Source organism: Diorhabda carinulata, chromosome 6 (genome assembly GCF_026250575.1).
Source record: "Diorhabda carinulata isolate Delta chromosome 6, icDioCari1.1, whole genome shotgun sequence".
NCBI classification, from domain to species: Eukaryota; Metazoa; Arthropoda; class Insecta; order Coleoptera; family Chrysomelidae; genus Diorhabda; species Diorhabda carinulata.
The window spans coordinates 799477-827471 of NC_079465.1; the positions used below are offsets into that span (position 1 = coordinate 799477).

A 27995-nucleotide genomic window follows, 5' to 3' on the forward strand; every position below is an offset into this window, starting at 1 on the left:
GTGATTGGTTTTTAAATTAGTGTAATTGAAGTATACACTTTTTTTCTTTATCGTATAACAAACCTAGTCTTTATTGTAATAATTTTTATTTGCATGCATATATATATATATATATATATATATATATATATATATATATATATATATATATATATATATATATATATATATATAAATATATACAGATTTGTGATTTAAAAATATGCATTTTTGCATGAGGAATTGTATAGATATGTACAGATATATAATTTTGTGAATGCATTTTATGTGTGTATTATTATATATTAAAAAGCTTTTTTTTATTGAATCATGGTATTATTTCTGTTTCCCTTAACCTAAAATCAAGAATTAATTGGAAAAAATGGTGTCTATCTATAAATATCGAAAAAATAATCAAAACAAACCCAATGGACAATTAGGGTAAATAAAAAAATTTCTAAAGTATTTTTAAAGTCAACGAAATAGCTACGATTTATAACATACTCGAAATATCGATATTCCCATTACATAAGATGATTTAAAACGTTTTATAAAAGCACAAAACTTATTTTCATTAAAATCTCCTTGAATTTAGATCATTTGAGCGAATTGAAAAACAAGTTTTGATCACGAACCTGACTCCGAACCTGTTCCTTTCACTGTTTCAATATGATCTACTAATAATTATACATTAACTGCTTATATTTCTTTCGAACAACTTCAAATATTTCCATATCTATTAATAAGCTAGTAAAAACTCATTTTTAAATTGCAATTACCCCAATAAATAAATATTGTTGATGAACCGAATACTTCGAATGTCAAAAAGCCGCCATATTAGATATATATGACATTCAATACAAATATAAAAGATCGTTTTTCACTTATAGAAAGCATGAAAATTGTTAATGAAATTGTAATTTCCGTATTGAGTTAAATATTACAAAAACTATTTTCAATTAGACTTATTTTAAGTTAAAATGACCTAATAATCTTTTCAAAAACATGCTTTGTTTACGAACCTAATTACGTCCCTGTTCGTACACAATTTCAAAATTATCTATTCCTTTTTAATTGTACCCTAAATTTTCATGTTTACTATAAACCCTCCGAAATATTTTCGTGTTTCTAAACAAGTTATCAAATAACTCATTTTTAAATAACAAAATACGCAAATAATCAAAAATTGTTGCTAAATTATAATTCTGTCAAAAGTCCGCCATTTTGGTTAGATAAATATGACATTTCATCATTTCACTAATCAATTATTTACGAAATTAATAATTTCCATATTTATTTAAATAATTTCCTATACATTGAAAATATCGAGTTTAAATACCTTATTCAAACATCAAAGTTAATACATTTATGTATTAATAATAGAATTACAGCAATGGAAAATGTATTTAATGTTGCCTAACAATCAGGTTTGAAGACGTGTTTACATTCCTATGAATTTGCTTAAAAAATAAAAATAAAAACACTTCAGTATCGATGAAGTGAATCATTTTAGGAAGTTAAAGAATGAAAAATGATCTAAATATAATACAATAGATATTTTATGATAATTATCTACTATAAAAACCTGACGAATAAAAATATATATATTTAATTACGCAAATATTTTAGATTTTAAATATTCAATGCTTTAACATCTACATTGTTTTTCTAATTTATATGTAGAATAGTGATAAAAATTTAGTAATTATAGTTTTTCTTTATATAAAATACTATAAAAATCTGTAAGAATGTATTTCGTGAGTGATAAAAGGCAACGTGGTAAAATGCATAAGGGTGGGGTTGGTGCATTTGGGCTCAAGAAGAGAAGTGCGGGTGGGGGCGCGAATGATCTGCGCGTCGTTTTAACGTAGCCGAAGACTGACGTCAACGGTTCGGCTTGTCCGGAGATTGCTGTAGAGTCATCTAGAGAGCCGATCGTTCAGAAAGTTAATATATAATATCCCACTTGATCCTCAATCGAGTAGATCTGTTTTGTAAGTTGTTGTGCTGTGGTGATTGCCGCGTGTTTTGTTGTGTGTTTGTAAAAGGAAGCTATGGCCACCGAAGTCGAAAATAACGCACCCGAAACAAAGGAAATCAAAGAAGAGATACCGTCCGGCGACAACAAAGCCGAAGAGGCCGGCAAACAAGATAATGCCGGCGGCGACGCGCCCACCCCAAAAGAAAAAGAACCGGCTCCACCGAAAGTTCTAGTACACAAAAGTAATTTCGAAAAAGATGTCGTTTATTTGTATCAATTTTCGCGTACGCCACTTTTACCATCTCTCTCGCCCTATTGTTTGAAAGTCGAAACATGGTTGAGACTTGCCGGCGTCAAATATGAAGTAAGTTATAATAAACTTTTACCAAAAATTTCTAATTCAATTTTTAAAATATCACATATTCCTACAATTATAAAAGAAAATTTCATTTCAATGTGTACAACACAAAAACATTCCGTCAGCCATTATGCCTTCCAGGCTTTCACTTTAAAAGTAGTGAGTAAGCATCCGTTGTCCCTTTTGTTCATTAAATACCCTCAAACTTTTAAACTTTATAAAATTTATAAACCGTTATATTTAAATGAAAAAACTGAAATGAATTTAAATTTAATTGTAATGTTAGTAAATTTTGTTTTCTTCCTGAAGGGTGTGTCAGATGGACAAAGCTTTTCTCTAATTGAGGGAGTGTCTATTTTACGATATTAATGTATTGTTAATTCAAATGAAGTAAATCGATACGTTATTTCATTATATTATCAATTTTTTAAAATGGTAGAAAAAAGCGAAATTCATCAGTTTTCGTTAGGTTAAGATATTTAAACAAAAAGATGGTTATTCATATTGAATTATTTATATATTTATTGTTGATTATTAGAAATAATGGAATTATTAATTTTCGTTCTGTGTTATTTTGGCCGCCATTGCATATTTTATCGTCAAAATTCTCGTTTTCTTTTTACTGGTTATTTTCTTACAAAAATAAATGTCGAAAAAATAACAAATCATTGAAAAAATATGGTGCAAAATAAAATAATATGGATATTTTTTTAATATGTTTGCAAAATTAAAAAAAAAATCCAAAATTTGGTAATTTTTTCCCAATAGAAAAATTTAAAATGTAATCGAGGGGGTTTTGGGTACGAGAAATCGATTGACATGATCAGTTTTTTCGTTAAAACCCTATAAAAAAGGGATAAAATTTTGAAAAAAGCACCTTTTTTCAAAAAAAATCAAACTGCAACTATAGAGTCCATATATTATAGACGTGTTTTCAAAGGTTCATTTAAGAAAAAAAATAATCGAGTTTGGTGTTGAGGAAAGCGTTTTTGAGAAATATATATACCAAAAACGAGTTGAAAAAATGTTAATATGTATTGACATTTGACGTTTCGACCTATTTTAGCCTATAATATATTTAATTGTATGCCCGTGGGTACTAAATTCATAAAGTTGAAATTATGAGTCACTCTTGTATGTACCCGCATTCATATCCAATTTATTAATTATAAAATTGGTTTATAAGGAGCGGTAGTTTCTCACCCATCGTATCCAGACTATTAATTAATCCATTTTAATTGGTCTATTATATTCCCAAATAAACAAGTTAATTAGAAAATATTCAAAATTTAATATGAAAAATGATATTTTCAAATATTTTTAGTAACAGTAATCTGACAACGTTGCTATTTCAATATTTGAATACACAAATATTCTTTCATTCACTCTATATAGTTACTTCTCTTTCTACTATTATTTTTTCATCTATTTTCTCTCTTTTTCTTTATAATTTTTCATCTTCTCTTTTCGTTTCTCTTCATATATTTACGTATACGACGTTGCCAACTCTCCGTAAAAATTAAATCTCCTTATATTTAATTGCTTTCATAAGTTTTATTTTTATAAAAAGTGAAATTCAAATAAACTTTGTCGATGTAGAACAACAATTCGAAAGTTGAACAGTTGATGTGTTGATTCTAGTTCAACTCTGAGGTCATTATGCCGAGTTGGAAAACATTTTTTTTTCTGTTTTAATTTCGTTGCCTTCTAGAAACTGGCTTTGTTATTTTATTCGACAAGCAGATGTTTTATACACATAAACGTTAATTCTCTTCTGGTTATGAGTTCCAGAGATGGGATTCGATGAGAATACTTTTTTTTGTATTCTTTCTTTTTTATTAAAACATACAGGGTCGCCTTTCGAAGCGATTTTTGTACGATGTATAACGAAGGAAGCCGAATAAATAAATCTAGATCCATAAATACGTCAAATTATACATACGAGGCGCGATTGAAAAGTACAACGAGATTTATATTGAAAACATAAAATTTAATTCATTGGGAGGCTCTGCGGGGTCTCAAAATTAATTTTCATACGTGCTTTTACATAGAATTATACATACGAGGCGCGATTGAAAAGTACAACGAGTTTTATATTGAAAACATGAAATTTAATCCATTGGAAGGCTCTCGGGGTATCAAAATTAACTTCCATACAAGCTTTTACACAGAATTATGCATACGAGGCGCGATTGAAAAGTACAACGAGTTTTATATTGAAAACATGAAATTTAATCCATTGGAAGGCTCTCGGGGTATCAAAATTAACTTCCATACAAGCTTTTACACAGAATTATGCATACGAGGCGCGATTGAAAAGTACAACGAGTTTTATATTGAAAACATGAAATTTAATCCATTGGAAGGCTCTCGGGGTATCAAAATTAACTTCCATACAAGCTTTTACACAGAATTATGCATACGAGGTGCGATTAAAAAGTATAGTGAGGTTTTACATAAAGTTTAACTTATTGGAAAGCTCTGTGGGGTCTCAAAGTTAATTTTCATACATTCTTCTACATAGAATTATACATACGAGGCGCGATTGAAAAGTATAATGAGGTTTTACATGAAGTTTAACTTATTGGAAGGTTCTGTGGGGTCTCAAAGTTAATTTTCATCAATCTTTTAGATCAAATTCTTATTACTCGTGTCACATAAACATGGTTCTACTTATTTTCAATCGTAGTTTGGTGTTAAATTATACTGTTATTTATAAATTTTGTTTCGAAGATGTTTATTTTGAAAAAAATAGATTATGGAGTCGTAAAAATCAAATATGAACATAAACGTGAAAAAAAATTCGTGGTTATAAATTTCTATGAACAGGATTAGATATTATAATAATACAGTGACGTAGAAAACACGAAAAAATATCGTACATTTATATTTATGAAAATAATGTACGAGGTATTTGATAATAAATATATATACAAACAAATTTGGCGTTTTCGAGATTGCAGAATCCATTTATCGAAGTATTTAATGCCGAAAGTTACTATTTCCGGTTCAAAAAGCCGAACCGGAAGTGAACGAAACCAATATTTGTTAATACCGGAAGTATTCCATATGTGAAAATGGATTTTACGGCCTCGAAAAAATTTTCGTTTAATATGAATAGGGAATATTTACTAAATACGCACTGACCCTCGTATATTACCTATTATAAATTCAGCGTTGCCTACGCATCGTTTCAAGTTCATTAGCAAATAGCGAAGATAACCTTGTAGAGGTCGTTGCACTCGTTCCACATCTAAATTATTATTGTTTCTATATGCAAATCGATAAAAGATTTATTCTGAGGTGTGTGGATGATTTTGTGATATATTTCGCGTTAATTTGCGCTTGTATAAATTGTAAATTCAAAAATATACTTTTACCAATTTATAGGAAACGATTTCTAAATAGAAACTAACAAAAATGTTTTTATTTTATTGAAAACCATCGTTGTCTATCCGGTACAACGATTAGTCATAGCTAGTTTGAAGCTAGTCGTTTCCCCTATCTAAAATATTAGTAAACAAACGCGACGTTGCCAAATTTATTTTAATCTCGTCGAATAGGATCTTGAAATTAATTATTTTGAAGAGTCCGTTGTAAATGCGTATTTATTCAACACTATTCTCAATGTTATCAATTTGTTTATACTAGCGAAATGACACAATATAATGTATTTATTCAAAATAGCATGATAATGATAAATCTGACAACGTTTTATAGAATCTACATTCCACTCTACCATATTCCTTTCTTTGTCTAGAATAAAAGTGGTCGATAGGGTGTTAGGACAGCGTTGCCGGTTGTATAAATGAATTTTTTGGATGTTTGTTCGAATGGGATTTAAAAATTTTGTACGGATTTCCTGTTTTTGAAAGAAATAGAATAGGTTATAAAAATATGAAACCCACTAACCTCGTTTATTTATCGAAGTTGCACATTATAACAAAAACCTATAAACGCGTTTAGAATGAAAGGGAAATAATTAAATTCTGATTTCCTGTATTATGGAATTTCAATTTATTAATTAAATTTTTGCTTAGAATCAGGATAAGAACATCTATTGATAAAAGATGATTTGTTAAAAGAAGATTATTTCTATGAATTTTTACTTAAATTATTACCAAAGTAAAAAATTGGCAACATAGCATATTGGTATATTCTTGTTACGTTAAGGCCGGTTTACACGCCTTAAATGTCAATTGAAGAACTGAAGTTTTGTTTTGTGATAATATAAAAAGGAACGTGTAGACATAATCGGGAAATTCATAACACGTAATAAACAAAACGAAGAATTTATAAAAAAATACAAAGAAGTAGACCTGGCAAATTGAAAGTCGGTTACAAAATAAATTAACTCATTTAGGTAATATTGGAACTAAATATGGCGTGTAAACTAGCCTTTAGCTACCAATTTCAGTTTTGTGACTCCTGTCAATCTTAAAAACATTCTTACATTAAATTACAACGTTGCCACGTATTCGATTTTTGAATCGTTGGTTTCCGTATTTAAAGATATTTAAATTTTATACAAAATACAAAGTTGATACCAAATAAAAATATATTGAACGTAGTATATTTAAGTCGTCTGTGAGAAAGTTTGAATTAGAAGATTTTACCAGATAGATAATGATTGCAATAAGTGCAAGTCTTAATCATAAAAAAAAGTTTTTTCTCACAATTAGCTACGGCGGATGGTTCTGCTTCAGTTTACTTAGTCATTAGGCCAATAAACTACTTGGTATTACGGTGGTTTATACTCGCGGTTTTTTTTTAATTATTTCACAACAAAATTAATAGTTTGACTATAAAAGTCTTTTAATCAATATCATTTGATAACCAAATCATAGAATATACATTATATAATTATACCAGTACCGAATTAGTACTTCTAAAAGTATCCGCTTAAAGCGCTGCAACAAACAAACATCTTTATATTTCGTGTGTCATTTATCAAAATGGTTGTTCTATGCCGACTACTGGAGTGTTGACGTCACACACTGCCATTGTTAGGGCAGGTCAGGCATCAATTTCGAAACAAAGTTTTAACTATAGACGATTATATGTTTGGTGATTTTTTATTTTTCCGTATTATTTTTTAATTTAAATACTTTGAAGAAACACCCTATCTTTCAAATTTTGTTTGAACTATATCAATATAACGGCCGTGACGTCACGCTCCGGTTGTCAATCTACAACTATCACTGACAGATGACACAAAACAAATGATTTTATGAAACAAAATTGTAAATTTTTGTTTAAAATACTTCGATACGGATGTAAAATAAAATAACTAACGAGATTTTTTAAAAATACCATCTATAGCATCGATTTCTCGTTAGGGTTGACTAGCAAATCTTTAAAATATGAGTAAATCTATAAATAACCGATGAGTCGTTGGTAATTTTGTTTTCCCGCCCCACGTTTTCATCGACTGAAAGTCTGGAAAACGTTGAATATTTTATTGAACCGTTCGTTACGTCACACACCAATTATTTATTTTTTTCTACCACTACTGTTGAGTGTTAAATTCAACATCCTTTCATTTGTTTACATTGTATTTATAAACAAATCAATTGAGGTTATTTATTAGTGATTACGAGGGTAGTAAGTTAAATTCTCATTTGGAGATTCGTAACCTGCTTTAAATCATTTTAAACTAAATAAAATTTTGCTTAGTTTGACTAAATTCATGAAAAAATAATATATTAAAACTATTAATATTGGTATTTATTGGAAATTACGAGGTGTAAAGTTTTTAAAACGCTAGAGAAAGACGTTAATAAAATAAAACAAAAATGTCATATTTTAGTACGTATAGATACTTTTTATTACGTATTACATTTATATTAATCTAAAAAAAAATTCCCTTATAGAGGATATTTCTAAATTCGAATGTTTATGAATTATAATGTGTAAATTCAACCGAATTATTGGTATCAATGCCCAGCTGTGCAGGCGGGTGTGTTAAACTGTGTCTCCGGAGCAAGGACCTCGCTTGAATCGGTATCCTAGCAACGCAGAGCTCTCGCACCCCGGTTGATGTCATAGCAACGGTCTGGGTGTAGTCAGACATTTTTATTTTGTTAAAAAAACTGTTAATATATCAATTTTTTTTTCTTCACTTCTTATTTACTTCATATTTCGATTATTATTGATTAACAAATAATATTTTATTTAATAAATAATAATACAATGAGAATGTTTTGATATTAGATGTATAAACTAAGATTTTTATCCAAGTTTTTGAAACTTTTGTGAAAACATTCTTCGGGTTTTACCAAAAGGACCTTTTTTTCTTGTTAAATCGAAATTTACTAAGAAGGGGATATCTCTGTAGGTGTGTTGGTTGTTCCTAAAACGTGTACCGGGTATATCTGGGAGGATTGAGTTAATTCCGTCGTATTAGGACACTTATCCCAGTCAATTCTGAATCAGATAGCTCCCACCCCCATTCCAGAATGTTTTTAAGGCGTATTGGGGCGGTTTATTTGAACAAAGACACAATCGTGGTAGATTGGTTTTGCATTTTTGTCTATGTAGGTTATAAGAAGTCTGTTGACATTATTTACTATCGTTAATTTGTGTTTATACAATTATTAGTACATCTAGTTAAACGAAAATATTTAGTTTTATGAGTTGTTTACAAGAAAAATTAACATCGTCACTTCTATTTACCAATCGTTTATCTTTCATTGAAGTATGTCAAAAAGAAAATTAAAAAAATGTTTAAATTAAACAAAATATAATTTTATTTCAACGGAATTCCGCATCCGATTAAATTTTTTGTTTAATTTTATATTAACAAACTAAAAGGTGTATGTACCGAGTTCCGCTCAGGATGTTTATTATTTTTTTTTCCTTTTTTTCGAAAATATTCGAGTGATAGTTGATATGAAACTGAAAAACGGGAATTTGAGGACTAAATTAAGCGTTGAAAACACTTATTTAACAAAATTCCTCGACGCATACGAGGGTGATACCAGAAGTATTTGATCTGTCCTAGAGATGGCGGTAGTTACTTATATATTATAAAATACACAATCTATACAACATTTGTTACAAGTTTGAAGAAACCACGTTCTTTAATATTTATTCGGAAAAGAAAAAACCGTCTCCAAACAAGGCAAAAACCGTTCCATCTGCATGCAAGGTCAAGGTGTCGATTTTTTGGGACATTTTTGCAACGTTTAAGCGAAGAAAAGGCGAAAATTAACGAATTTAAGTTTGAATTGCTACTTCATACACCCTATTTACCGGATTTAGCCCCCTCGGATTATTTTATGTTCCCAAGCTTAAAAAAACGGTTGGATAATCAGGGATTTCTGCGATTTCTTTGTTGTGCACGGAATCAATTTCACTCAACAATGTCAGAACTCAATTTTTTCGATGATAAAATCCGCGAATAGCATTTCTAATTCGTTATTCATCCACCGTATTTACCATACATAATCTCTAGCGATTTTTTTCCGTTTCTTTACCCAAAAATTTCGATATAATAAAAGTTTGTGCAAAAAATTTCTTCGTTGAGAAACTTTTCATTCTACCCTTGTATCGAGATGTATATAATACGTAAATAACAATGAAAAACTTTTATACTAATAATCTAATTGAAATTAAAAAAAAATATTTATACATATGGTACAGTATATATCGAAATTTAGTTATCAACAAATTTAACAATCACTGATGACATTAAATTTAAGTTTAAACGTTCAGCGTCATAACTAATACTGACATGTATGATTTGTAAATATTAACCTCATTTTTATTGTTTTCATTTAACTAAAATTAATTAAATCGATTCTACATTAATTTATTTATTTATTATATTATGATAATAAATAATTCTCGACGTACCCAACGGAAACAAATACCTCATTGCAATTCAGTATTTACTAATTATTATTATAATTAGATTCTCACCTTCATTAATTTTGTGGCGTCGTACTAGCGCTGATACTTGAAACTATTCGAATAACGCAAGGCCAAATAGTTACTAACCATATATGGGGTGTTTCCAGTACGTCTTCCGTACCTGGATTGGTACGTGTCTACTTGATACATGACAAACATTTCAACGTCGTATTACAAAAAAATATGACTATTAGAACCACATTCATTGTTCAACGTAATTTCCATACACTTTAACCAAAGATACCCAATATTTTACTGTTGATAACGAAGAATCGGTTTCATCCTTTTAAATAAAGACAATCAACTCTTTCCATGTTTACAAATTCACTAGTAATGGCTGCCAACCAAATACTAAACAACATGGCGTCTCCAAACTTGAAACAAATGCTGTTAATTTTTGTAGAAATTCTTTTAATAATAATATATATTTATAAGTTAAAGCTGCATTTTCGTTATAATAACATTAACTAGTTTTTTTATATGCTCTAATTCCCAGAAAGAATTTCAAAGATCGTTATGGTCTTCTAGAAAAAAAAAAAAAGCGATAAACTAAGATCACCCATGTGCGCGCATATTTTAATAGAGATGGGCTTTGATGGAAACAACATGTTAGGAATACGTCTAGACGTTTGTTTAGTACAAGATGGAAGATTTAGTTGGGGTGCTACAGTTAAAATTTGATATAAAGTTTACGATCCAAATTAAGACAGTGAAATAATTTTATAAACAAATTGTTTATCAGAATGTTTAATAATGTATTATCAAAATCTTTATCATAATTTAAATATAGGATTTACGATTGTCTGTTATCGGTGTGTGTGGAAATTACTAATTTTGTTTTTGATGATTCATTGGGAGCGTTTGACTCATGCGGTTTATTTAGATAATACAATTATTTCCAAAAAAAAACGAAACAATGATTAACGTTTTCTTTATCGAAATTTCATAATGATTTTATTATTATACTGTAACAATGTTAAGCTGCAACTACACGTTGCGTCAACATTCACCTTTCTACGTTGGCTGAATATGGACGAAGGTTGAAAACTTACTTAAATAAAGGAAAACTAGATTAAACTGGCAACTATGGTTCTTATTCACATTCGACTAATGACTTGCGCACTACCAGCAACCTTGGAAGTATTAGACGCATCGTGTGATACCGGCTTTATGAGTTTGTTGAAGACATGTCAAATAAAGATGAAAAAGCGTAGAATTAAATGAAATGTTTTTAAGAATTCATAAAATGATTCATTGTAAAATTGTACTACATATTTATAGAGTGTGTGGATTTTATTAGGCCATTCTGTATTTATCATTACTCCGATGATTGTTATTGAATTATTTATAGATGCATTCCAGAGCGATAAATAGTGTGTTATAAATAATTGATTTTTATTTGAAATTTAAATGAATAACTGAATTAATAAAAAAAATTAGATGACAGCGATAGATCAAAATTACCAAAGTAATTATGGGCGTTGCACCTTAGTATCTTATCTATCGTGTTTACTTGTATAATCACTATTATAGTCTGTTTGGAAAGTAAATAATTAAACAAAAAAAAATTCCAAGCAACATTCAATCGAACAATTGAGAGGAAATAAGGATAATCAAGACATTAAGTTAGAATTGAATACATTCCGTTGAACCAGTTCTCCATTTCCTGAAATTTATTTTCGTAATAAAAGCCAGTAGCCATTTTAGAACATAATCAAGTAATTTTCATATAAACATCGTGGTTGCCACGTAGCAACCGCTTATCAAATCCATATCAATTCACAATAATGCAAAAAATCGATTATAATCGATTTTTTTTCAATACTATTTATTGCACTGTTTTTATATGATATATATTTTGTAATCAATATTACACTAACTCGATCTTTTTTGTTCAAATTGTGCATTATTTCTAATAACAATACATGAATCAATTGAGAAATTCTCTAATTAAATAAAAAATTAATTAATTGGTTTAATTTCTATGGGTGTTTAGTATTCCGTCCGTCTTATTTGAATAACCTCCCAATTGTTACATATGTTTAATTGGAAACTCTGAAAATCTAACCAAACTTTTTTGTTTATGTACAATTCTGATAGGAATTTGTTAACATTTATCTGTAGGTAAGCTTCTTCAACATTGATAATTAAATATTTACTTTTAAAATTATAAAAAAGACATAAAAAGCACAGTTTGTTTCTTTTATAAATCGTGGTTTTTAAATTTTTTTTATATTCAAACCGACTCCGAGATTTTGCATACCCGTTTCATTATTTTAAAAACACGGCGTGCACCATCTGCTCGCCAGATGAAAAGTTTTACCAGATTTTTGCCTAATTATTCCAAATAGTTTCTAATAATAATATATTAAATCGTTCGACACTGTAATAAAGAATTTTATAACTGTATTAACTTTACAACTAACCATAAAATTTAGTTCTATAAATTTGAATATTATAGTCCATTCGTTTAATACGAGAAACAAATAAACCCATCACTCGATAAGTCATTGCACTAGCTAAGAAATACAAATTATTTTGGCAAAAATCGTTTTTATAGCATGGAGAAATTTTACGCATAGTCTTTTGAAAGTTGGTACTTAATAAACGTCATATGGACTTGACAATGGCAGCGCCATCTGTGTTTCATTCACACGACTTATTGAGTGACGTAATAAAACTATGAACGAATTTATTTTTTTATAATATAAAAAAACCTCAGAGACGCTACTGCTTTGTTTGTACATTCTTAAACAAAGCTTTTAGTTCTAGAAATTTCTCACAATCGTTGCATCAAATTATCTGAATCCTGAATAGGCATCAAGTTTTGTTTATCATTTTTTGCATACCTAGCACAAATATAACACGAAATTTATGTTTATTTATTCGCTGTCGTTCATTAAAATTGACATGTACGTACACAAAAAGTAATTTACGAAAATATTCGATATATTTTATTAATTACAAACGAATGAAACAAAAGTTTGTTTTGTACGATGGCGTTCCTCTCGAGAATGCAAAGGCAGTACTTAAATCTACGTTTGATCGACATTTCCTCTGGAATAAACTACATAAATGTGTGGTAAATAATTGCTTTAAATTAAAGTGGCAGACTTTGAGTTAACCAAGACATACCCCCGTTCTTTATAAAGTTTAATTTGATGACGTGGCCGATAATAAACCAGACACATTTCGATCTACACACAGTGGCACGTGTTTTTTATTTACAATGAAAAAAGGGTGAAAAGTAATGATAAAAACCACCAATGTTTTTTTTTAATGAATTAGTTCATTAGTGCCTAACCCTTCTATTAAAAATTAGGGAGCGTGTTACCAACTCACAAAAAACATTATTCCTAAAGTTAAACGTATTTCCAGTAACCATAGACATAGACCACTAGTTACCACAGAGTTATTTTTATGGTAAATATTATTGCGATATTCAATCTATATTCTTAGTATCGAGGAATGTACTAGATGTCGTTGACACTTTTTTTTTAAATATATACAAAATATGACAGCAAAGTTTGGTAAAATCTCTAAGTGAACTGAGGATAGTTTTAGAATTGTTGGAAATAAATGTGGCAACAGCGCGTATTAAAATTATGTTCGTTATTTCAAAACGAACCGAAACTGTCAATTATCAATTTTAGGTTAAATCTTGATAATTTTTTTTTATTTTCAAGTTTAAAAAATGTTTTAATTCATTTTCTACGAGGATCGTTGGAAAATATTCCTACGTCAACGCGAAAACGTCAAGATTTATCAAGGATATCCGATTTAAGTTAACTTCTAGGACACCTTCAAATAACCTTCACAAAGAAATTGTAAATATGACACTAAGAAGAAATAATTTCACAATCCCGTTGATAGTTTACGATTCACATTTCCTAGTATATATTGTTTCTATATTAGACGAAGAAATATCGAAACGAAATAAGTTGAATCGACTCCAGGGCCGTATTTATCTATTTTTTAGTTTAATTTTTTCGATTGCAGAACGTGGACCACAAAATGAAATACCGTTCGAAGAAAGGCCAGTTGCCGTTCATAGAATTGAACGGAGAAGAAATAGCGGACAGTGCCATCATCATGAAGGAATTATCCCAGAGATTCGGTCACGATTTGGATATATGTTTGTCGGCGGAACAAAGAAATTTGGCGCACACCACCATTTCCATGATCGAAAATCATCTAGCTTGGGTAGTTATGTGGTGGCGCACCAAATTCCCCGATCAAGTGCTCAAAGGGTATAAAGTTAATTTGCAACACGCGCTTGGAACTAGGATACCCAACGGAATACTCAATTTCTTTTTCAAATTCGCTTTCGGCAGAAAGGTGAGTCGAATTACGTTTTTTTTTCACAATTTTTTTTCTATTTTTTAATATGATCGCACTGTATATTGATTTGTTTGATATAAATTGTTTTAAGCCCCTCGTAAAACTCTTTTTTGTAATTGTTCAAGGTCAAAATTCATATTAAAGACAATTGCGTGTTAAAAAAAAGCATAATTATTAATACAGGGTGTCCCATGTTTCATTAAAAAGCGATTACTTGTAAATATGATATTAAAGAAAATTTATATCTCATTTTATGGACACTCTGTATTATAGGAATGTAAAAAAACATGCAACGGTGTATTATAATGATGTAATTTAATTGCACAACTAAATAAATGACATAATATAGAACTCATTCAATGGAAACGGTTTATTTTTTATTGATATCAACTTTCTATGATATAGGCTAGTCTGCGATTGATGATTTAATATAAATAAAGGTTTTTAAATATACAAAAGTAACTTTAATTTTTTTGTTTTGATTCATTTCTATACGTAAAAATTCATCAAAAAAATAAACTTGGCAACATTTAATTCCCGTCAGTTAAATCCATAGAATTACCACCAATATTTAATGTTAGTTCTATGGTAGCATTAAACATATTGTATTTGAATCTTTTTATTCCCGCCAATATCATTTTAACTTCTAACCTAAAAAAACTGTTTTAAAGAATTTGAAAAAGCAGATTATTTAATTTAACGTACAATATTTATGTTTATATTTGAAAAAAAAGGTCGAAATTGTTATTTCTATTTAACATAAAATAACAAAAATAAACAAAACAACTGTTTATAATACACAGTTGCTATTGTTAACGTAGTAGGTGGATGACTCGTAGTCTGTATCCTATATTTAGAAGTGCATGGAATATAATCAAAGTAAGGGGAATCATTAAGTGTTGTTTTATTAGAAAATTGTTCTTTCTTGTAATATATAAACTACCATACATTGCGCAAATAAAAACCAATTAAGTAATATCTTGATGTTTAAAGTAAATAAATTATAATTATTGATATTATTAGATGATTTTAATTTAATTTATCGTTTTCAATTTCTTCATTTTTTTCTTGTATCTATTTTAAGAAGGTTTAAAGTTGGCGTTACTGTTTTTTCGTTAAAATTTTAATTAAACTTTCTGCATGTTGTGCATGTTTTTTACCAGTGTTGTTTGTAGAGGTATTTTAATATTAGAATGACAATTTAGTGGTTCCAGGGAACGAAAAAAGTGAAAGCTCAAGGCATGGGTGTACATTCCGCAGAAGAAATCAACGAATTCGGTCAACAAGATTTGAAAGTACTATCAGATATGTTAGCAGACAAACCGTTCTTCTTCGGAGACGAACCTACCAATGTACGTATCATCTACTCTCTCATATCTTGAAAATATTTTGACAAAAACTTTTTTTTTTCAGTTGGATGTCGTGGTATTCGCTCATTTAGCACAAATCTATTTCATCGACAAAGAAGTCAGTTATCCATTGAGGGACTACATGACGGAAACTTGCCCGAATTTAGTAGGACTTGTCAATCGCATGAAGGAACGTTGTTTTCCGGATTGGGACGATATTTGCACAACTTTGGATTTGAACTCGCATTTACCCAAACCTAAAGCCGAAGAATCGAAAGATAACAAAGAAGAAAGCAAAGACGAGAAGGAAGGAGACAAAGAGAAAGAACCAGAAGAGAAAGATCTCGAAAAGGAAAAGGTGAGTTTCAACTCGCTTTCTAGACTCGTTTTTTGTAACTACTCTTACTTACAATACCTCATTGTAACTTTCCTAGCATCCTAGACTCTTTTTTGTAACTTTCCTTGCTTCCTAAACTCTTTTTTGCAACTTTACTTGTTTCCCTGACCCTTTTTCGTAACTTTCTTCGCATCCTACATATTCTGTAACTTCCTTGCTTTCCAGAATCTGTTTTTGACACTTTACTTGCTTCTTAGACTCTTTTTGTAACTTTCCTTGCTTCCTAAACTCTTTTTTGCAACTTTTCCCGCTTCTCTGACCCTTTTTTGTAACTTTCTTCGCATTCTACACATTCTGTAACTTCCTTGCTTTCCAGAATCTGTTTTTGACACTTCACTTGCTTCTTAGACTCTTTTTGTAACTTTCCTTGCTTCCCAAACCCTTTTTTGCAACTTTTTCTGCTTCCCTGACCTTTTTTTGTGACTTCCCTTGCTTCCTACCCAGTTTTTTATCGAAAAATCCCTAGTTTGACAAAATTATGTATAATTTTCTGTTTGTTATTGTGTAGGCTGACGAAAAAGAAAAGGACAAAGCTAACGAAAAATCAGAAGAAAATAAGGAAAAAGAAGGAAAATAAAGAGGAGTAAATTGAATTGATTATCTCACAAGCCCCACTGCCGAGGCTCGTTTTTTATTCTATTATTTTCTTTCGTTATCTATCATCTTCAAAAAAAAAACTTTTTCATATTTTTTTTTTGTTTCGATTCATAAACTTGTGCAACAATCTAGTTTATAAGATCCATACACATTTTTCATTGTAATGAAAACATAAAAAAATACTCTTACGGATGACAGTTATTGTAGCTTTTTTTATAAAAAAAAAAAATATAGAGGACACTTATTCACAAGATATATTCATTAATAAAAGTTAAGGACAAATTGTTTGTATAAAATAATTTTTTTTATCGTAAGCAAAATGTATGTCACAAAAAAAAACGAGGATAAATTTGACAGGCAGAAAAAATGTCACATACGATCAAAATATCCTGTACTATTATATTTAAATGAAAATCGTCCAGTTCAAAGGACCAATTATACTTCTTATACAGGGTGATCTGATTGGACATCAAACATTCTTTCGGCCTTTCATAATACATGTAGTGCAGTCTCAGTGTATCACTTAATAATATTTCCAATTAGTAATACATTTAAATTACAGTATATTCATTCCATTTGTTATGGGCTTGTTTCTCGTACTTATCTACCACTCGCGCCATCTAATTTTCAATAAACGTAAAATATTTAAAGACAAAGTACATTTGAACTACTACCAATATTAGTATGTTATATAATCAATAAAACTTATAGAGGATATTAAATTAAAAGTAATTTTACAGTTTCGATACAAAATTTTTGTCATTCGACAAGTTAAAAATGCTAATTATGATGTTATATTGAATATCACTTGGTATTATACATGTTTTCATACTTATCTATCGTGCTTTTCTTACTTCTACAAGAGAGAGTACATTTGAACTACTTTTATTATATCCATGTATGTTTTACTTCCATGATATCTAAAATTGTATTTATATTATATAAAAAACAGTTTTTTTCAATTCTATACACTATTTATGAGTATTTTCAATAAAAATTTATTTTTTTTTTTAACTAATTATTCTTAGAATGGAATATAAGAGTAAATCGAATAACAAATTTCTCACTGCTCGATATTTCACTATAGATTCCTTCATTTAGTGAAATCACAATGTTTTTAGTTTCATATCTCATCCTTATCGACTATTTACACTATTTTATATCCAACCAATTTAGAATATTTCAAGAAAAATTTTCTACAAATGATGGTACATTTGAACTAATATCAGTATATGTGTAAATATGACATAAAATACAGTTTTTTTCAAATCCTATCGATTATTTAAAGGATTTTTTCATCAAATAACAATTTTTTTTTAATATCTACTTCAACAGGACATTATTTTTGACAAAATTATAAGCGAGTGGTTATTTGAACGAGACATAAGACTGAATCACATCATAAAATTCTCATTGCTTGACATTTTATATTGTAGATTTTTTTTATTTTGAAAAGATTTGTTGAGAAGCATCGAAATTCGTATTTTGAACGGTCAAATTCAATACGGATTCTCGTTAATATTTTAATTTATAGATATTATCGTAATACATTACTACAACTGTGTTGTATGCTATATTGATTTAATTAAATTGGTATTTTAAGTTATTGCGCCTTTTATTTCCCTCCCTACCAAAAGCTTATCGATCTCTCGTGCTTATCGACCATTTACACTTTTATATCCTACCGACCTCGAATATTTCAAGAAAAATGTTCTACAAGATATGGTACATTTGAACTACTATCAGCATTGTGTACATATGATATAAAAACAGTTTTTTGCTAATTATATCGAGTATTTAGTTATTTTCCATCAAATGACAAAGTTTTGTCATCGATTTAAATCATCAGACATATCGGATCTGTATGTTGTGGATTCAAAATCAAACAGTATTTTCATCGATAAAACATTTTATTTTCTAATTCTATTTTTAACTATTCCGAAGATTAGTTAGATACAAAGGAACAGCTCTTAACGTTTGCGAATTAGCTTCATTCACTCGAACTACTACATAATCTCCTCGATTTATATTCTTCAAGGAATCTCCATTCTGATAAGGAACTTTCATCGGTGGTATAATAACTCTAATATTTTGATCGTTTCGTCCTTGTAAAAATTTTGTAGATCGTTTACTAATACCTTCGATTAAAACAATTTGATTCTTTCCTATCTGGGATTGGTTTATCTTTTCCGCGTTTCTCCTGAACGTTTCTATCATTTTTTTCAACCTTAAAAAACAATTAAAACTGTTGATGCTACTTCTTCATCAATACAATACAATTATACTGTCTAATGTGAAAATTATCTTCAGATATTCAAGGTTAAGTCTCTGAAGATGATAAGTTTGTTATCGAAACGCGCTTTTTAACAGTGTAATAAAAATACAAATAGTCTCCCAAAACTCCTGCTCTAAAATGAAGAGTTTGGGTTCCAAAAGCAACATAAAAGGCCCACATTTCTTTTGATGGTTTAAAAGAGGGACTCATACATGAAAAATATGAAAATAATTACCTATATTGTTTAATTTCTGCTGGAACATCATCTTTATACCTCCTATGAGCTGTAGTTTTTTCCCTCATACTATAAGCAAAAAGGAAAGCTGTATTATATTTGATTTCGTCAATAAGTGATAGAGTTTCTTCAAATTCTTCATCGGTTTCTCCACAAAACCCACAAATAAAATCCGAACTCAAAGCAACATCTGGTATCATATTACGTATATGTTTGATTAACTCTATATAAGCTTCTCTAGTGTAACCTCTTCTCATTCTATCCAAAACGGCAGTACTACCAGATTGAGCAGGCATGTGTAAGTATTTACATATGTTTCGATGTGAATGTATTGCCTCTAAAACTTCATCGGGAAAATCCTTTGGATGCGGTGAAGTGAATCTAATTCTCATTTCAGGATCTACTTTAGCGACTTCTTCAAGTAGATCTGCAAATCTGAGACCGCCTTTTTTAGGTTTATATACAGTTTTGAAACCGTTAGCTAAACTGGTTATATTATCTAATTTATTATCTACGGAAGTATCCCTGTAACTATTAACATTTTGACCGAGTAATGTAACTTCTTTTACACCTTGTTTAGATAAATATTCTACTTCACGTAAAATAGATGTTATAGGTCGCGATCTCTCCCTTCCTCTAGTAAACGGTACTATACAATAAGTACACATGTTATCACAGCCTCTCATTATAGACACAAAAGCAGATATCGAATTTTCATTCAATCGAACAGGTGCTATGTCTGCATATGTTTCTTCGAATGATAAAACGACATTTATAGATTTTTGATCATTTTCTGTTAGACTTAATAACCTAGGAAGATGCCTGTAGCTATCAGGACCGGCTACTACATCAACCAAAGAATTCTTTTCTAAAACCTAAACAATTTGAATAAAGTAGTAGAAATATCCTGTGATTAAATATTACCTTTTCTTTAAGTCTCTCAGCCATACATCCTAATATTCCTATTTTTAACTTTGGTCGATCTTTTTTACGAGATTGTTTTATGCCTTTCATAAATCTGAGTCGTCCCCAAATTTTTTCTTCCGCGCTGTCTCTAATAGCACAAGTCATTATTAGAACAACATCAGCTTCGACGATATCTAATGTACGTTCAAAATTATTATCTTTTAAGATCGAATAAACAATTTCAGTGTCGTTCACGTTCATCTGGCATCCGTATACATCAAAATACACTTTTCTCGGTTTATTAGATAAATTAACAACATAAGGTACATCTTCGTAATCATATTGTTGACATGTTACTTCTTTTTGTTGATTGTTTTTAAGAAAATGTAGCAAATTCGGGCCATTGTTGATTTTCTCTTTAAATGATTTATCGATAGCATTTTTCTGTGTGCACATAGACTTTTTATTACATACTAAATACCCTTTGTCGAAACAACTTCTGTAAAACGGTTTTATTTTGTTTATAATTGTTTTATTCATTTTATTTTAAAACTATTTTTGATAAATTATAAATTTCATAATGCTCTAACCTAAAATTATATTTTTGACATTGGGGTATAGCTTGGGAGACATCTATTTATGAATAGCTGAACTTTTTACTAGAACTATCGATCAATTTAACAGATCGAATGAACATCGTAATAAATTATTGATCGTCGATAGTTCACAATGTCAAATGTAGATGACATACGCATTTCGGAAAATATACCTTTTGGATATGTAGTTGTTTTTATCTCCGAAAAGAACTTTAACGAGTATATTATGTGACTGTTTAGATTAAAATTTCAAAAAATACTTTCTATTGTTTACAAAACAACAAAATTAGTTCGTATTTTGGTTCTGTCGCTTACCTCTAATGTAGTTTGGAAGAAAATTAACAGATGTCGCACATTTTATAAATTTTCGCGAATATCGTGAACAGATATTTTTTCTCTCTCTCTTACAATAATGTAATTCTATACGGCGATCTTTATTTTTAATATTTAAAACCGTCTTTAGAAATTTAAAATGACAGTTTAGAAATTTTGTGGTTATTTGCAATTGTACAGTGTTTACAAAAGCCTACTATGATCAGTAATTAGGAATGTTGATGCTTGAAGGTAAAAGTTTGTTATAAATTATTTTTATCAAGTATTTATGGTGAAATAATTGAAATTTATGTGTGGTGAGAAATAAATCAAATATCAACTGTGAGTATTCAAGTTTTTATTTAAAAAAAAGTATCACATTTCTTGTCGAAGTTTATCATTTTCAGTTGAATCCGTTATTTCCAGTACAACATTTTCATTTTCAAATTCGTTTCGATCAGTTTTGAGATGAATATATCTAAAATGGAAAAATAAATACAAATCCGGTAGTTTTTAAGCGAAATTAACTTACAAAATTAATAAAAAAACACTAATTTGAGTAGAGGCAGTCAAAAAAAATATAATTCCTGGATTCAAATTAATACACAATTGGTAAAGAGCGTTATAACAAGTACCGGATATTAATGGTACAGCATTATCAGCTACAGAAAGTACAGCGAATGCTTTACCTAAAAAACGATTCGATATATTCACTAATCCATATTAATAATTAAAAATCACCTTTTTCCGATATAGGAACTATTTTTGAAACTAGAGATCGTATTACAGGCGCCACTATGGGGCCGAAAGACGCAAATACTCCCCCTAAAAACCAACAATTCCGTACCATTTATTTTAAACGAAACACCAAACTTACCTATATAAAACATTGTGATATCAGCTGTAAAATAAAATATTCTCGCTATTGTGTGAGCTAAAGCACCGATGATTATAATAACAGTGTCCCTAAACCCTAAAACCTTACTCATAACAGGGATAGCTATCAAAAGAATCACGTCTTGTAGCCCCGATTGTACAGTTCTGAATATACTAAATTGTTCTATAGCCCAATTGAATGTTAATTGACAATACATGAACATTATTTCTCTTTCGTCTCTTTGAAACGTGTACAAAGCCATCATTATCAATAATAACCAAAAATAAGTCCTTTTGTTATTAGATCTTTTTCTAGATAAAACCCTAGTTGTTGCTACTACGTGATTATAATCGAAAAAATCGAGGATCTTATTTTTAGCTTCCGATAAAGGTTTCTGTTTAGGATTACTCCTCCATTTTAGTCTAAATGAAGAATACAACATTGATAATATCATCAGAGAGCCGTTTATAACAAACATATACGAGTAGGATTTATTTAAAACGTATTTAAATAAATAAGAACCTGGATATAAAAGAAAATAAAAAAAATTAGTATTACGAAAACACGTGTAATTTAAATCTCACCTAAAGCTACCCCTATGGGCATTGTCGCTAAATAACACACCTCCAATATGGTAACCCTAATAGTTCGATTTTTAACAGATGAGACATCGATGAGGTATGTCAAGGCAGACGCGAAAATTGCAACGTCTGCGCCGGTCAAGGCGCTTGGTAAAGTTGCCGTGATTGTAACGTATTCCAAAGGCCATTCTTTTTTATAACTATTCACTATTATCATTAAGGAAAAAAATAATTTTCCGAAAAGCCCTATAAGTAATGGGGATTTTCTACCGCGTTTATCCGACCAAGATCCTATGAAAAAAGCTAGAACTATAGGTACAAAATGGCCGGCAATGTTGTTATATATGTGGAATTTCGCGACTGTTTTCTACAAAATGTACAATAAATTTCAACAAATCCAGTTTATTAGGGCATAAGTATGAGAAAAAATACATTTTAAACAGTTTGGACATAATTTGAGACTCCTGGGAGGGAAATAAGATTATTTAACATAATTTATGTGCGATAATTTTGAGGTTAAGTGAAAAGATTTGTTTATAGAAGTTTTGAAAAACTTAGTAAGTCTTATAAATTTCCCAAAAATCCTTTTTTTCTTTATAGTAAATGCATTATTTAGCGAAATATGTAAATAGTTATTGAGAAAATTGTTTAGAAACAACATTTATATCCCTATAACAAAATGGCGATAAATCAAGGGTGAATTTTTTATTATAATGAAAATCGAGAATTTTTTATGTCAATTCTCACCAACTTTCCCTAGAAATGCCTATTTTTCTGTATAGTAAAGTCTTTTGTATGGCAAATATGAAAAATGTTGTTTAGAAGCAACATTTAAATCCCCATACCAAAATGGCCATAAATCAAGTGTGAATTTTTTATTACAATGAAAATTGAGAATTTTTGATGTCAATTCTCACCAACTTTCCCTAGAAATGCCTATTTTCCTCTATAGTAGAGTGTCTTGTATGGCAAATATGAAAAAAGTTGTTTAGAAGCAACATTTGAATCCCTACACCAAAATGGCCATAAATCAAGTGTGAATTTTTTATTTTAACGAAAATTGAGAATTTTTTATGTCAATTCTCACCAACTTTCCCTAGAAATGCCTATTTTTCTCTATAGTAAAGTCCCTTGTATGGCAAATATGAAATAAGTTTTTTAGAAGCAACATTTGAATCCCTACACCAAAATGGCCATAAATCAAGTGTGAATTCTTTATTTTAATGAAAATTTTTATATTGATTCTCAACAACTTTCTCAAAAATATCTATTTTTTTTTCTATAATAAAGTGTCTTTTATAGCAAAATGATTTTTTCCAACAACTTTTTTCATATTTGCCATATAAGACACTTTACTACAGGAAAAACTAGATATTTTGAAAAATTTACCAGACATACTTGTTTTTCAAATTTAATTTTAGAAATTAATCTTTTACCAAACAGAACTTTAAAGAATTGAATATTTTTATCTTTCATAAAAGTCATTTTACATTTCCGAGAAGGCAGTATATATATATCAGAAGCTATCTAGTTAAATTAATACATTATTTTTCGAAAAAAACATCAATTTGGTTCACAAAAAGACATAGCTTTCTATAATTTTTGTCATACAAGTCGCAAATCACGTTTTGAGATGATTTTACTCATCATCAGTTATTTGATACCGTTCCAAACAACAATAGTAGAATTTATTTTAATCCCAAGAGTCTACAGTCTCATTATAGCAAAATATGAAATAAAATAAATCAATAAATCCCTATATTTAGAATTAACTAAAAATAATAAAAGAACAAAATAATTTTCTACAACTTTTTACTTCTTAGATCCTTTTTATATGTTTTTTCGTGATAAATTGTTTTTATTTTGGATCTCTATTGAAAGAAAATTAGCTCAAAATAATATATAGATATAAAATCAAAACGATTAATCACAAAAAACAAAATAATTAGATATAAAACACATATTTCAACATCAAAACTACTACAATTTATATATCTTGTTACCTGAACTTCTTTTGTTATATTTTTATACTCTGGTTCGTTTATATTATGGCATAAAGTTGCATTAAAACCATGATTTACTGTACAAGCTTTAAATATGTAAAATGATTGTTCTACTACACTCGTTATCATGAATGCCATCATGTAAAGAATCATTGTCGGTTCGACTGTAATGTAATTACAATAATGAATGAATTTGTTCTTATATCGGAATTTATTTGATTCATCCATCTAGAAATAGAAATAGCACACACTATAGTATGGTAAGTATACGTGTATTTAATTAGAAAAAAGTTATACTGGATAAATTCATTGTTTTAATCAAGTTTTATAATTGATTTTGGATGCAATTTGTGTTAGAAAGTTTACTATTATAACTAATTTTTCAATTATAATCACAAAACTATGTTATCGGATTAAAATATATTCAAAACTATCTACTTACTTTCGAATCTTATCAAAGTTTTAATAAAACGAACTAAAAACATGTAGATTTATTTCTAACTAGTACAAAACTTTTCAAAATTCATATTTTTTATGGAAAACGGTTCAATAATATCCCAGTTTTCCATCTTTTAGTTCACTAAATATTAACTAACATTTCAAATATCAATTTCATTATTATTATATTGAAGTTTATGCAACGACGTTTGTCTGATGTTCGCTTTCATTAATAAAAGCGCCAAATTTGAAATATTGATTAAATTTAAATGATTTTGAGTCTGATAAGAGTGAATATGGTTGCTGAGACCTTATTATCGCGATGGAAAATACACTAATAATTAACGTATAACTAACTTATTATTATCTGACGAAATATGAATTTACTAGTCTTATTTCAAAAATTTATTTTAATGTTTGTAGCTGTCGAAACTAACAATGCAAAATGACTTCTGTCAACTTATTAAAACAGCCCGCGTAATTTGAATCTCGTAACAACTCCGTCTATTAAAATATTAGTAATCTTACCTTAAAAGCAAAAATAGTCCTTATAAAGTCAATTTTTATTGTTTTCTCTATCAAAAATTATCATATCACTATAATTGAATCAAATTATTTAATAAAAGTAAACTTAAGAGTTGAATTTAAACGTATCTTCAGTGTAGACAATAATGTAATGAACGACAATGAACTTTGACCCTTGATCAATTGAATAACGTATTATATAAATAAATTGTGTAATGATTACAGTTATTATGATGCAACGAAAGCATTTTTAATGAAACGTACTGATAAAAATTATTAGTTCTAATTCATTTCGTCGTATCTTAAATGTTAAAAACCATCTATTTCTAGGGTTTTTTTTTTCTAAATTTAGATATTAAAAAATATAGAATTCAATAGTTTAGTACAAAAAACAATGTAAATAAAAACACAGAAACGGCGTGGCTTTGTGCAGACGTTCATTTCGATCGATGTATCACGTGATTTATTTCATAATTTACACTGTTAAAAATTTGTAGAAACGAATTTTGTCATCGAGGATGAATTAGAAAGACATTTTATATAAAAATCAATACATGATGGACCTTTAATTCCCTATAAAAGACCATTTGAATCAGGTGTTTTAATGATTTTATATCGATAATTATTATCTATTCCATATTTCTTTATATAGATATAGACATTTTATTGAAAATATTTTTACAGTGTACATATTTCGTTATAGCCGCTTTAAGGCGCCAGTCGTTGTTTTTGTATACTTTTTTTAACGTCTTGAAAATGTATTTACAAATTATCGAAGTTTCTATAGTTATTTAAAGTTAAACTATTTGCAAAACTAGCATTTTACTTAGGTTATTGCTTCTTAAAGAGGTTAAGAGTACGAGTGAATAGTATCGTAGGACAAACACTTTTTAATAAATAAATAAAAAATTTTCAAACTGTTTATTTCCGAATGCATATTGTCTCTTAAAATGTTCATCCTTTTCAGTAAATAATAATTATTAATTAATTACAATGTTTATTCAGTCAATTTAGACAACACGCATTACGTAATATAATTTGAAACTGCTAGGGGTGCGTTCCACTAAGCATTAACGGCACCTGAAATACTTTTTTGGGCGAGAACGTCACTAATTACGTCATGACTATTTTACTATTGATTTTACTTTGATGTAAGTAATAACTTACAAAATATAACCTATTGCCATTCATTAATATTTATATCGACGCTCAAAACGCCTAGTAAGCCATTCCAACAGGACTAAGTGGAACGGGAAAGATCGTTGCCGTGAGTGTTTGGTCGAATGCACCCTAAGAACGCTGTGGAAATTTGACAGAAATATCAGTTAAAAACATCGAACTCGATAAATATTGTTTATCGAGTTCGATGGTTAAAAATTATATCATAGAACATACCAGATAGGATATGTTTTGCGGTTGACATTTAGGTTATGAATTGTCGTCTAGTAATTAAGTGTAGAAATAGAAATATCAAATAATTTTGAAATAATTATTATTTAAGTTTAATATTTTTGTATAAAAAAATAGTTATTTTGTTTTGTGCATAATATATTATAATGACGTTACTGTGTATCGTTGCCATTTTTGAAACCGTGGAAAATAATAAAAGTTGCACGTTATTGACTGTAGTGTGGTATACTTAGTTTTTAGATTTTTCTAAAAAAATTTCGGGTCAGGATGATTTAAATAGTCAATTTATAAAAAATATAGACCCTGAGTGGTTAAATCGTCTGTCTAGAATTATTTTAAGCCCATTTGGTGTTACTATGAACAATACTCAAGATAAAGTGAGTTATTCTCTCTTTTTACGGGTTTTGGGGTCATATATTGAAATAAAAACACTTTTGTTTTATAAATGATCGTTTATCGAAACAATTATAAAATTTAAATACGTTTGTGACACAAAAAGGGGTAAATTTTTGTTCTAAAATAATACATAAATCGGGAGTAAATATGAAGGTTTAATATTGACATGAAAAACATCAAACAATCCTTTCTTTTTAATAAATAATTTCAAATGTAGAATAATTTTTTTTTAAATTCATTTAAATGCATCAAATTTCAATTTAATTGGATATCTTGATCTTTACAAAACAATATGGCTTACATTTTAACATATAGAAAGAAGCATTGATACTGCTATGCACAAAAAGTATTTAGATTTCAACGTTTCAAGGTATAACTATTCACTAGCTTCATTAAAAGGCATCTAAATTGTAAAAACGAGGATCTAACTTCCTCGAAAACATCACGGATATTAAAAAGAAGAAATTTTCAATGAAGAGGACAGCAAAAGAAGATTTTCCACAGTGCACCATTCTAAAAATATCC

The 27995-nt window shown here is 28.9% G+C and overlaps 3 protein-coding genes across 6 annotated transcripts; 1 reads left to right on the plus strand and 2 right to left on the minus strand.

Annotated features, from left to right (window-relative positions):
* The first annotated feature begins 1825 nt into the window (after nucleotides 1-1825).
* Nucleotides 1826-18522, plus strand: LOC130894771 (failed axon connections). Of its 3 annotated transcripts, none has more exons than XM_057801757.1 (5): nucleotides 1826-2324; nucleotides 14232-14570; nucleotides 15788-15925; nucleotides 15987-16280; nucleotides 16828-18522. In XM_057801757.1, the coding sequence occupies exons 1-5, from the start codon at nucleotides 2034-2036 to the stop codon at nucleotides 16894-16896; spliced, it is 1131 nt and encodes a 376-aa protein (XP_057657740.1). In that variant the 5' UTR covers nucleotides 1826-2033; the 3' UTR covers nucleotides 16897-18522. The 3 variants fall into 3 exon arrangements, with proteins under 3 accessions (XP_057657740.1, XP_057657739.1, XP_057657738.1); XM_057801756.1 differs by having other exon boundaries at nucleotides 1828-2324; nucleotides 15779-15925; XM_057801755.1 differs by having other exon boundaries at nucleotides 1837-2324; nucleotides 15779-15925; nucleotides 15987-18522.
* A 285-nt stretch (nucleotides 18523-18807) lies between these two features.
* LOC130894770 (CDK5RAP1-like protein) lies at nucleotides 18808-20967 on the minus strand. The gene is made up of 3 exons (XM_057801754.1): nucleotides 20351-20967; nucleotides 19427-20301; nucleotides 18808-19143 (listed from the first exon to the last, which is right to left on the minus strand). Exons 1-3 carry the CDS (start codon nucleotides 20870-20872, stop codon nucleotides 18846-18848), a joined length of 1695 nt encoding a protein of 564 aa, XP_057657737.1. The 5' UTR covers nucleotides 20873-20967; the 3' UTR covers nucleotides 18808-18845.
* Nucleotides 20968-21578: 611 nt separating this feature from the next.
* On the minus strand, nucleotides 21579-25848 carry LOC130895345 (proton-coupled folate transporter). Of its 2 annotated transcripts, none has more exons than XM_057802581.1 (7): nucleotides 25668-25848; nucleotides 24702-24929; nucleotides 22702-23065; nucleotides 22118-22639; nucleotides 21982-22065; nucleotides 21773-21929; nucleotides 21579-21718 (listed from the first exon to the last, which is right to left on the minus strand). In XM_057802581.1, the coding sequence occupies exons 2-7, from the start codon at nucleotides 24927-24929 to the stop codon at nucleotides 21616-21618; spliced, it is 1458 nt and encodes a 485-aa protein (XP_057658564.1). In that variant the 5' UTR covers nucleotides 25668-25848; the 3' UTR covers nucleotides 21579-21615. The 2 variants fall into 2 exon arrangements, with proteins under 2 accessions (XP_057658564.1, XP_057658563.1); XM_057802580.1 differs by lacking the exon at nucleotides 25668-25848 and adding an exon at nucleotides 25144-25374.
* Between the last annotated feature and the right edge of the window lie 2147 nt (nucleotides 25849-27995).

What these genes read in the sequence shown, in the direction of transcription:
- LOC130894771 (XM_057801755.1), top strand. Translation starts at nt 2,034, where the DNA reads ATGGCCACCGAAGTCGAAAATAACGCACCCGAAACAAAGGAAATCAAA. An exon ending in TTGCCGGCGTCAAATATGAA is followed by an intron (nt 2,325 to 14,231) that starts GTAAGTTATAAT and finishes TTTCGATTGCAG; the next exon opens with AACGTGGACCACAAAATGAA. An exon ending in AATTCGCTTTCGGCAGAAAG is followed by an intron (nt 14,571 to 15,778) that starts GTGAGTCGAATT and finishes ATGACAATTTAG; the next exon opens with TGGTTCCAGGGAACGAAAAA.
- LOC130894770 (XM_057801754.1), bottom strand. Translation starts at nt 20,872, where the DNA reads ATGAATAAAACAATTATAAACAAAATAAAACCGTTTTACAGAAGTTGT. An exon ending in CTGAGAGACTTAAAGAAAAG is followed by an intron (nt 20,302 to 20,350) that starts GTAATATTTAAT and finishes CAAATTGTTTAG; the next exon opens with GTTTTAGAAAAGAATTCTTT. An exon ending in GCAGAAATTAAACAATATAG is followed by an intron (nt 19,144 to 19,426) that starts GTAATTATTTTC and finishes TTGTTTTTTAAG; the next exon opens with GTTGAAAAAAATGATAGAAA.
- LOC130895345 (XM_057802581.1), bottom strand. Translation starts at nt 24,929, where the DNA reads ATGGATGAATCAAATAAATTCCGATATAAGAACAAATTCATTCATTAT. An exon ending in ATATAACAAAAGAAGTTCAG is followed by an intron (nt 23,066 to 24,701) that starts GTAACAAGATAT and finishes TACATTTTGTAG; the next exon opens with AAAACAGTCGCGAAATTCCA. An exon ending in AGTTCCTATATCGGAAAAAG is followed by an intron (nt 21,930 to 21,981) that starts GTGATTTTTAAT and finishes ATCGTTTTTTAG; the next exon opens with GTAAAGCATTCGCTGTACTT.